Source organism: Lactuca serriola, chromosome 8, assembly GCF_051521515.1.
Source record: "Lactuca serriola cultivar US96UC23 chromosome 8, Lser_US96UC23_V15, whole genome shotgun sequence".
NCBI classification, from domain to species: Eukaryota; Viridiplantae; Streptophyta; class Magnoliopsida; order Asterales; family Asteraceae; genus Lactuca; species Lactuca serriola.
Window position 1 is genome coordinate 68,339,912 of NC_136415.1, and position 11,527 is coordinate 68,351,438.

At 38.3% G+C, this 11,527-nt stretch overlaps 1 protein-coding gene and 1 non-coding gene across 2 annotated transcripts; one reads left to right on the plus strand and one right to left on the minus strand.

Annotated features, from left to right (window-relative positions):
* Nucleotides 1-443: 443 nt before the first annotated feature.
* Nucleotides 444-2,644, minus strand: LOC145070090 (Pentatricopeptide repeat (PPR) superfamily protein). The gene has a single exon (XM_079017014.1). It carries the CDS (start codon nucleotides 2,605-2,607, stop codon nucleotides 652-654), a length of 1,956 nt encoding a protein of 651 aa, XP_078873140.1. The 5' UTR covers nucleotides 2,608-2,644; the 3' UTR covers nucleotides 444-651.
* A 71-nt stretch (nucleotides 2,645-2,715) lies between these two features.
* Nucleotides 2,716-2,789, plus strand: TRNAN-GUU (transfer RNA asparagine (anticodon GUU)). Its single transcript has one exon. It is a non-coding gene; the product is annotated as a tRNA-Asn (tRNA).
* Nucleotides 2,790-11,527: the final 8,738 nt, after the last annotated feature.

An 11,527-nucleotide genomic window follows, 5' to 3' on the forward strand; every position in this document is an offset into this window, starting at 1 on the left:
TTTCTTCTATTACCATATTATATATTATGATACAAACAAACATTACCTTGCTTATTTTGTATGGATTCCATGCTCGTGTAAGTGTTTCATTATGTGTCATTTTTTTAAGTACTCCAAAATCCGCTCCATTTATGTATTTGTTGATTCTTTTGCTTCCTTGAGCAAATTTTATTTTCATCTTGTGAATATGCGTATGATTTGAAAAAAATATATCTTAATCAACATGTATCCCATGAGCAAAGTAATACCATACATGTATTGATATTCATCCGCTACAAACGGAAAAACATGTGTTTGAACAATTGCCCCACACCATTACAATGAATGTTTCCAAACATTCTTGAGAAACCGTGCGTTGCTTTATGTTTATGAGAATAAAAGATTGAAAAGTTTATAAATACTTGGGTGTTTATAAGGTTAGTTTTTAAAAGAACACCAAAAAATTTATAAAAAAAAATACATTTATTTATTGCCAATGGTGAAAATTTGAAAAATATGGGTGTGACACCATGTGGCAAAGGCCACGCCCCTCCACCTCAGAATCACGCCCATGACATGTTATACTAAGGAGATAGTTACAAATATGATACATATTATTGGTTTTGCAACATCAATTTTGGCCCAAAAAAAAAAAAAAAACTTGATGATACATCATGTATTTAGACCAGCCCAATTTTTAAAAGCAATAAGAGCTTCCATTTTCTTAACACTTCTCTTTCTCAATTTCGACACTTTAAGCTTCTTATGAGTCTCCATAAACGCTTGTTTATACCTCCATTTATCCACAAATATCTTCATCTCTTGAGACCTCTCCACAACTTCCATCACAGCATCAAAAAACCCCCCTTTCACCAACCCATACAACAACCCATCAACCAAACCATGATCCAATTTCAAGCCTTTATCACCTCTTTTCTTAACATCATTCCACATCATCAAAACACTAAAATAATTTCCCGCATTCATATACCCATTAACCAAAGAAACATACGTTTGCTCACTAGGTTCAAATTGAAGAAAAATCATCCTCCTAAGTGTTCTTCTTGCATCCTCTAAACGACCCGCTTTACAAAACGCATGGATAATCGAATTCCAATCATGGGTCCCGATTTTGACCCGTGGGTCATCAACTACTTCATCTAAAAAAGCTGCCATAAGTTCAGGTCTATGGTTTTCTGTTAATCCTGTCATTATTGTTAAATAACTACCTGTTAATTCATGTATTCTTGCTTCCCTCATGTCTCTAAAAAGTGAAAATGCTGACTCAAAATCTTGACTAGACATACACGCGTCTATTAAAGCATCAAAGATATTAACATCGAGTTCTAGCCCTAAACTACACATTTCTGATACCATTTGTGAAGCTTCTGCTGTTCTTAGTTCTTTAGTGTAAGCTTTCAAGATTGACACGTAAACTCCAAGCCCTATTGAACCTCCTAATATATTCATTTCATCAAGAATGTTATGTGCTTTTTCTAATAAACCAAGATTATTAACACATGCGTTTATGATACCATATCCAATGGAGTTTTCAACTGTTACAGATGTAGATTCTAACTTTTGAGCTTCAAGGATTAATCTTGCTAAATCCTTGATGCTTCCATGGTCAAGATATCCTTTTACTATTTTGAGATAAGTTTCTTCAAGAAAGTTTATACCTTTTTGATCTGATTCTATTAAACTTTGCAAGATAGTGGTGGAAACAGATTCTAGATAGCCTGATTTTACATATCCGCTTATCAGATTGCTAATAAACATGGTTTTATTGGGAAAATTGAACCTAGATACCAAGTCTTGTAGTTCGATTATCTTGTTCTCGAGTCCTTTTGTTGCGTATAGATAAGCAAGGTAGCTAAAAGTGGTCTCATCTGGGTGAACACCTAACAGAAACATTATGTCGAGCACCTTGTGGGCGTCAGAAACTGATTCAAGTTCATGGCAACAGCCCTCCAAAGCAGCGTTACAAGCAGACAAATCGGGTTTCAAAGATTCTAACTTTTCCTCCCTTGCTATCCTACAGTTCTCATTGAAGACCTCGAAAAAGTCACAAAATCTACCATTTTTCTTACTAATCTCCACAATCGTATCTCCCCAGATGCCAAAAGGAATGAAGTACCTGTTCTTGAGCATAGACTTGACCAATGCAAAAGCAGGGGCAGCATTTGTATCCTTGATTGAAATTAAGAAAGTCTTGACTGATTTAGGGTCTAATACATCTGGGTTTGTCTCTAACACGAACATCAAAGTAGCAAACGCCCTTTTGAGATTGTGAGTGTCGTTCCCGGCCGAACACAAACGAGTAATCAGTGAGTTAATGAGAGGCTTACTTGGTAATAATGAAGATGACGATGAAAGAGATTTGAAACACTTCCAAGCTTCGTCTGTGTTATTTTCCTGGAGAGACAGTTGGAGAGTGGATTCGAGATTGGGGTTAAGTTGGTTATCTATGGATGAAGATTTTGGGGTTTGATTAGTAGGTTGATTGGATTGGGGTTTTCTTACAGCAAAGATTGAGGGCTGGAGGAAGGAATAAACGGAAGGAGGAGATGGGGTTTCTGGTTCAGAAGAGAAGTATCGGAACAAAGAGAAAACTCTTCTTCTCCACATCGTCGTCCTCGAAGACGAAAGAGATTCAGGTGCAAGCAGAGAAACACACATATGTATTCTCAATATTATAATGTATAATAAAATAAGACTCGATTCTAAAAGCAAAAAGCTGGAATAGCTCAGTTGGTTAGAGCGTGTGGCTGTTAACCACAAGGTCGGAGGTTCAAGCCCTCCTTCTAGCGGTAACTTTTTCCACAAAAAAAAATTGGGGTTAAAGATGGTTGCAATAATGTTATATATTATTATTATTTTTTATTTTTAACTAAACTATATTTTATAAATTAAGATATCAAATAGTTAATGATCTTATATGAGTTTCAAAAGATAAAATGTTTTTTTTTTTTAATGTATTTACTGTTAAAATCTTTTGATTTTGATTTTGATACGTTGATAAGAATGAAATTTTGGCAAAAATGGTTGATGTGATACATACAAAGCAGGTTGAGGGTCTAGTGATCAACACCTCGGTTAAGGCTTGTCATTCCTTAAGAGACTATAACTTATCCATATTTATTTGGACTATATAGCTTGGAGTAAACGCATCGTTAAAATAAATATTGTTATAGTTATCATTGCAATAATCTACTATTACGTTATACATATAAAACAAAATATGGTTATTAGCAAATATCACCAAACAAACTATAATTGATTTAGTGAGCAACATTACCCCTCGATGCTCGGTGATTGATGTACAAAATTTCATACATGAGGTTCATGACAATTGACCTTATATAATGGTTCGGAGACGAGTTCGACTTGGACTGCTCAGATAATGTAGTTTACCATTTTTCTAAAAATCAAGTTATGACAATTAAAATGGGTGTTTGGGATTGAGTTTTGATTCTTTTTAAATGTTTACTAGCTTATACTATAACAAAATAGAACTTTTAAAATGTATTTAGATTAACTTATGTGGTGACAAAATAGTACAAATGATAAACATTATTCGAAGTGTTAGGCAAAAACTGTTTAAATATGTAAAATGATCAAAAAAAGGATACACTTTTATATTTTGGCCTATTTGTTTTTTTTAACATATAATGTCTTTAATCATCTTTAATAGTCTTTGAAGATTCTTATAATAAAAATCTCCAAATAATGTTTATTGATTAAAAAAAAATCATGATTTCGTAAAATATGAACAATTTCACAGAAGAACAATTTCATAGTATGTGTAACACCCACAAAAATCATGTCAAATTTAAACATTTTTAAAACATTTCAAAACACATGGCTATTACAAAACTTGTTTTTCAAACTAGAATGTTGTCAAAGTATCCCATAATCAAATCATGAAATCATAAAAAGGTGAGGAGCGGTACGGTCACGCCTTCGCCTTCCCGCGATCGTCAGAAGTAGCTGAAACCATAATCAATAAATGTAAGCTCGAAGGCTTAGTGAGATACCCCCAAAATACCAACGCCATGCAGATATAACCACATCATATAAACATACAAGCAAGCATATACAACATGCATAGTGAGCCAACAGTCTGACTGGACCGACTCCCGGTCCTCAGCCTATCTGTATCGCTCTCCGAGCCCTCGACACGTCTGGACCGCCCTCCTCAGGGCCTTCAGCCTACCCGGACCACTCACTGGACCTTCGGCCTGACTAGATTTGCCCGCTCCGGGCCTACAGTCAACCAGGTCCGCCCAGGGTGTCTTGGCCTACTGCACACAACAGGACCTGCCTCAACCCTTTCCTCAAACCAATAAACATGTGCACATAAATATCATATGCTAGCATTCATAACAGTCAAACCGATCTAACATATCAAATAGCATAACAACATCCTATAACAAGGATACCGATCTAACCGAAATCTAACATAGCAATCATCCTAAGCCAGGATGAAATCTAGCATATCAATAACATAGCAACCATCCTAAACCGAGATGTAAATCATAAAGGGTCGGCCTTGGTGCCGTAGACCCTGTTGATATACTGAGGATAACTCACCTCACGATGTCGCACTAAAGTGATAGGCTCAAACTCTTGAATTACCAACATGAACTCCACCTATAATCACCATGAAACCCTTTTCCATAAATCCCAATTTACCAATACACCCCCAGAGGTCAACTGGTCAACCCTTGATCAAGGTCAACAGTCCATGCTGACCCTACTCGTCGAGTCCTTCCTAAACTCGATAAGTCGTGAAATCCTTGGTTGACTCGTCGAGTTTCCCTATAACTCGTCGAGTTCGTTCGTGTCCAAAGGTTGGGAAAAACCTAGCCGACTCACCGAGTCATTCGATTGACTCGCCGAGCCCACGACAATCTCCATCGGACTCGCCGAGTTGTTCATCAACTTGTCGAGTTCATGACCATCTTCATATGACTCGGCGAGTCGACCTTGCGACTCGCCGAGTCCCTTTAATCCTTCATCCACACAAATGCTTTTCAGGCCATGCAAAGAATCCATACTGCAGATCTCAGCTCCTAGGGCATGTTTATCACGTAAAGTTGCAAACTTTACGTGCGTGCAAGATGATAATGGCCCAAAACAAGCTAAAGGAGTGGCTTAAGGTAAGGGAAAGGGCATCGATCAACAAAGACTGGAACTTTATGATAAAGAGGGGCTAAAGGAGTCCAGATCTGATATTACAACCTCAGATCTTGACCCAAATCAGGTATCCACCCCAAAACCCCAAAAAGAGCTCTAAACCCATAAATAAATAGATCTTACCAAAGGGGAGTCAAGGTAACAACCTGTTACCTTCAAAACGATGCCAAGACAGAGAAGATCCTAGATCTACAGCAACCCCTTACTTCACACCTCTTGAACTCCAAGCCCTTTACTCCAAGAACCTTCTTTCAAGACGAGAAGCACACAAAAATAGAGGGAAAACACAAATCAGGGTTTCTGAATTCGAGGAATGCAATAAGAGAGGCTAGGGAGCGTAAGTGGTCCTGAAATAGGGTGCAAATCCCCGGAATTTAGGGTTTCATTTGCCAGCTCCTACTCGTTGAGTCCCTTATTGGACTCAACAAATAGGTCACTAAAACACGCGGATCAACCCGCTGCTACTCGGCGAGTAGGGCAACCAACTCGTCGAGTAGACCTTGAAAACAAGAAAATTCTTATATTAATTCAATACCTAAGAATCGGGGCGTTACAATTCTGCCCCACTTGAACTAGACTTCTTCCTCGAAGTCTGCCACGACGAACAACTCCGGATAGTGCTCCCACATCTCTGCCTCTGGCTCCCAAGTCCAATGGATCCTCTCCGATGCTCCCTGTAACGCCCGTAGATCCGGGCTAGTCAATTTAGAGACGATAAGCATCAAAAATGAATTTTTGATGGAATATTATTTAGAAGGATTAATCTTAACCAATTTGTAGTATATGTCACAAGGTTTCCGTGCATATAAAGAACGCCAAAATCCGAGTTATAACGAAGAAGTTATGACCTGACGAAGTTTCGCGACAGAGGCGGCACGACACAGCGCGACGTAAATAGTGAATTTACGTTTGAGTGATATTTATCCAAAACAATCTAAATGAGAATTGAAGATCTCATCGATAGTAGCGCAACGACGGAAAGACGGACGAAAACGGACGTCAGGCGAAAGAGTTATGAGTTTATAACGGAGTTTTCATGTCCCGGCGTACTAAAAATAATATATAAGTAATATAATTATAATATATTAAAAATAAATTCAAAATTAGCCAATGGAGTCTAAACGAGAGTTGTAGAGCATAATCTCACCTTCGTGTCGATATAAAGAACGTCGAAAACGGAGTTCGTATGCGAAAGTTATGAATTTCTGAAGTTCGGGGCGCGAAACCCCAAAACTGTCAGAGACCACGACGTGGCAAGCAGTGCCACGACGTGGCAAGTCTCCTGACAGCTCCGGGAGTCCCCCAGATGCAACTTGGGATGACGCATGCAGTGACGATCAAGCCCACGACGTGGCAAGGGCCAAATTTGCCCTATAAATAAATTTGAAGGGCCAGCCGACTATGGTTGCTCCATCCCTTCTCTCCCACTCCCGATACACCCTCTAAGCCCTATTTTAACCCCCCGAAGCCCCGGTATCAACCCCGAGACCCGAATCAAGTCCCGAAGCCCAAAGATCCCGAGAAGAAAAGAGTTTCCGAGCCGAAGCTCTGCCCGCGAGAAACCCGGTGTGTGAAGTGATCCCGGTTTCACCAAAGAATACTACTTCTACAAGTCGTAGTGCTGTTCGATCATCTTTTGATCAAGTGAGTGTATAGTCACTTTCATCTTACACATAGATATGAAGTATTTTATAAAATACGTGTTATGTGTATATATATTGTTGTTTATATGTGTCAGCGTGTGGTTACTTTCTTCTAACACATAAATATAAAGTATTAGCTATGAAATACGTGCTATGTGTTATATATTATTTGTCTATTTGAAATGGGCATGCAATTGATGTTTTATACAAGTGTTAAATGATTTAAACTGTGTAAGTATTTATATCTACAAAAAATGTTGGGTAGAACATGGGTAGATGGGATAGTTGGTGACTATGGAGTTAGCGCCTATTGTTGTATAAACCTTGGTGACTATGGAGTTAGCGCCGGGCGAGAAACCCGATGTGTGAAGTGATCCCGGTTTCACCAAAGAATACTACTTCTACAAGTCGTAGTGCTGTTCGATCATCTTCTGATCAAGTGAGTGTATAGTCACTTTCATCTTACACATAGATATGAAGTATTTTATAAAATACGTGCTATGTGTATATATATTGTTGTTTATATGTGTCAGTGTGTGGTTACTTTCTTCTAACACATAAATATAAAGTATTAGCTATGAAATACGTGCTATGTGTTGAATATTATTTGTCTATTTGAAATGGGCATGGAATTGATGTTTTATACAAGTGTTAAATGATTTAAACTGTGTAAGTATTTATATCTGCAAAAAATGTTGGGTAGAACATGGGTAGATGGGATAGTTGGTGACTATGGAGTTAGCGCCTATTGTTGTATAAACCTTGGTGACTATGGAGTTAGCGCCTACTGTTAGATAAACCTTGGTGACTATGGAGTTAGCGCCTATTGTATAAACCTTGGTGACTATGGAGTTAACGCCTATTGTATAAACCTTGGTGACTATGGAGTTAGCGCCTATTGAGTAAACCTTGGTGATGATGTGACTTCGTGCCTGTTAAGTGAACCTTGGTGACTATGGAGTTAGCGCCGCTTGAGTAAACCCCGACGCCTATGTTGTTAGCGTCTGATAACTATGGATTTAGTACCTGATAGATAAACTTTGGCAGCAATGGACTTCGTGCCAATTCCTTAGGTAAATCCTTAGGAATGAATGAATGAACGATAGTGGATTCTTAGGGTAAACCCTTGAGAAAATAAAGTAGATATGGGGATGAGTATTTGGGTTGGTTGTTTGATAATTGAATATAATAAATGTATTATTGTGGGTTGAAAACCCTATATGCTCACCAGGCTCCCAAGCCTGACCCACTCAGTTTTCTTTGCATTACAGGTAATGGCACAAGAGTATAAGTTGGTGGACTTGACGAGAGATTTTGGATTATAGATCAGTAGTTATAAATAACTGTTGTAAGGTCTATTTTATATTGTTTATGCTTATGGTCTGTATCGGAACATGACATCCCGAGGTTTTATTATTAAATGAAAATACGTTCTCTTTGAGAAACGTTTTGATAAATTTTATCATATTTTGTTTTGGGAACAAATTCCGCAACTCTTTTAAATCAAAAGAATTTACTCTGATTTTATAAAACAAAGCATAAACAAATCGGTCTTTTCTGGCCGTGAAATTGGGGATGTCACAGTTGGTATCAGAGCATTAGTTTAAGCGAACTAGGAATTTGTAGGATTTCTAGACTTAAACTTAGAATTCTAAGCGATGATTGTGAGATGAGTGTCTACCTTATTTTAGGCACGAGCACTAGTATATTTTAGGAAAGATGCCTAAAATGCTTTTATGTGCTAAATGCAATATGTTGCCATATATAATGTTATTTGTTTGGATTTATGGTCTGTTGCCGACTAGATCTGGAAACCTTATGTGTTTAGGATTCTAAGCGTACGACTACGATATTAGAACTAGCATGTAAACGTTTCAGAGTGATAAGGAGATTTATACGTCTATCGTAAATAAAGCTTTCTTATCTTAAATTCTCGCCCGGTGCACCGAACGTCTGCTTGGATGTACAAAACGTTATGGTGAAGACTCGTAGAGAATTGAGTAAATGGAGGAAATGAAAGGCTTATGATAGTGAATGACTCCTATCGGAAGATATCGTAAGAGTGGTGTCTTGCCTTTAGTTTATGTTTGATAAAATAATGGAACGTTTAGAGGAGTACGGTACGTCTGAAGTACACCTTCAATTGGCAGGATGATGGAACGATTGGTGTAATTCTTAAATTTGTCCCATAATCTAGAATTTCCATCACCAATCGAGTTGAAGTATGATTGATGATAGAAGATACGCATGGAAGAAGTCCTAGTAGAGTCTAGGAGAATTTTTATGATTAATTGGACACATTAGTATGTGTTAAATTGTTTTGTGATTTTAGGACTTGGGGACCGTGAGACAATACTTGGGACGAGTATGAGTGGGTGTGAATAGTAGTAGAGATCTATCCTACTGGAAGCACAGGACTCACGCTTGGATCAGGGAAAGTCACAAGGTTACCAAGAAGTTTGTAATTGAGTTCGTTTTTATTCAAGTATGTCATTACCATTGTTTCGGTAATGACTAGTAAGATGGTTGTTATCCTGACCCTAGTGGTCATATCAAATTGAGTCCGACTACGATGAGTTTGTTACGTGGTTTAGAGAACCGAGTTCGATGTAGCATTTGACTTAAGTCAGAAGATTGAAATGCTACATGCTAAAATGTGATCATATCACATTAGAATATGAAGGAAGGTATATTCCATTTTGGAGTTTGTCTCTAAGAGACTTGAGTCAAAGCGTTTCATCATACGATGAGAGGTCTTTAGAACACGACCCATCGATTTGTTACAATAGATAAATGAAAGTATTTATCCTGAGAAGAAGAAGGAGTCCACAATAAGGACTTATTTTGTAACTTGGAAGTTATGATTGAAAGTACAACATAGTACGATAAAGCAGATGCAAGATTGGGCATCATCTGCGGTCAAGAAAGCCATAGAGTTAAATACTCTATCGAGGAAACATTGAAGTTACGGTTATTACCTAGGATGAAGAGATAACGTTTGGAATCATTATGCAAGTCCTATTTCGTTGATGATTTCGGGACGTAATCATCCTAAGGGGGAGATAATTGTAACGCCCGTAGATCCGGGCTAGTCAATTTAGAGACGATAAGCATCAAAAATGAATTTTTGATGGAAGATTATTTAGAAGGATTAATCTTAACCAATTTGTAGTATATGTCACAAGGTTTCCGTGCATATAAAGAACGCCAAAATCCGAGTTATAACGAAGAAGTTATGACCTGACGAAGTTTCGTGACAGAACCGGCACGACACAGCGCGACGTAAATAGTGAATTTACGTTAGAGTGATATTTATCCAAAACAATCTAAATGATAATTGAATATCTCATCGATAGTAGCGCAACGACGGAAAGACGGACGAAAACGGACGTCAGACGAAGGAGTTATGAGTTTATAACGGAGTTTTCATGTCCCGGCCTACTAAAAATAATATATAAGTAATAAAATTATAATATATTAAAAATAAATTCAGAATTAGCCAATGGAGTCTAAATGAGAGTTGTAGAGCATAATCTCACCTTCGCGTCGATATAAAGAACGTCGAAAACGGAGTTCGTATGCGAAAGTTATGAATTTCTGAAGTTCGGGGTGCGAAATCCCAAAACTGTTAGAGACCACGACGTGGCAAGCAGTGCCACGACGTGGCAAGTCTCCTGACAGCTCCGGGAGTCCCCCAGATGCAACTTGGGATGACGCATGCAGTGACGATCAAGCCCACGACGTGGCAAAAGGATCCCACGACGTGGCAAGGGCTAAATTTGCCCTATAAATAGATTTGAAGGGCCAGCCGACTATGGTTGCTCCATCCCTTCTCTCCCACTCCCGATACACCCTCTAAGCCCTATTTTAACCCCCCGAAGCCCCGGTATCAACCCCGAGACCCGAATCAAGTCCCGAAGCCCGAAGATCCCGAGAAGAAAAGAGTTTCCGAGCCGAAGCTCTGCCCGCGAGAAACCCGGTGTGTGAAGTGATCCCGGTTTCACCAAAGAATACTACTTCTACAAGTCGTAGTGTTGTTCGATCATCTTCTGATCAAGTGAGTGTATAGTCACTTTCATCTTACACATAGATATGAAGTATTTTATAAAATACGTGCTATGTGTATATATATTGTTGTTTATATGTGTCAGTGTGTGGTTACTTTTTTCTAACACATAAATATAAAGTATTAGCTATGAAATACATGCTATGTGTTATATATTATTTGTCTATTTGAAATGGGCATGGAATTGATGTTTTATACAAGTGTTAAATGATTTAAACTATGTAAGTATTTATATCTACAAAAAATGTTGGGTAGAACATGGGTAGATGGGATAGTTGGTGACTATGGAATTAGCGCCTATTGTTGTATAAACCTTGGTGACTATGGAGTTAGCGCCTACTGTTAGATAAACCTTGGTGACTATGGAGTTAGCGCCTATTGTATAAACCTTGGTGACTATAGAGTTAACGCCTATTGTATAAACCTTGGTGACTATGGAGTTAGCGCCTATTGAGTAAACCTTGGTGATGATGTGACTTCGTGCCTGTTAAGTGAACCTTAGTGACTATGGAGTTATCGCCGCTTGAGTAAACCCCGACGACTATGGAGTTAGCGTCTGATAACTATGGATTTAGTACCTGATAGATAAACTTTGGCAGCAATGGACTTCGTGCCAATTCCTTAGGTAAATCCTTAGGAA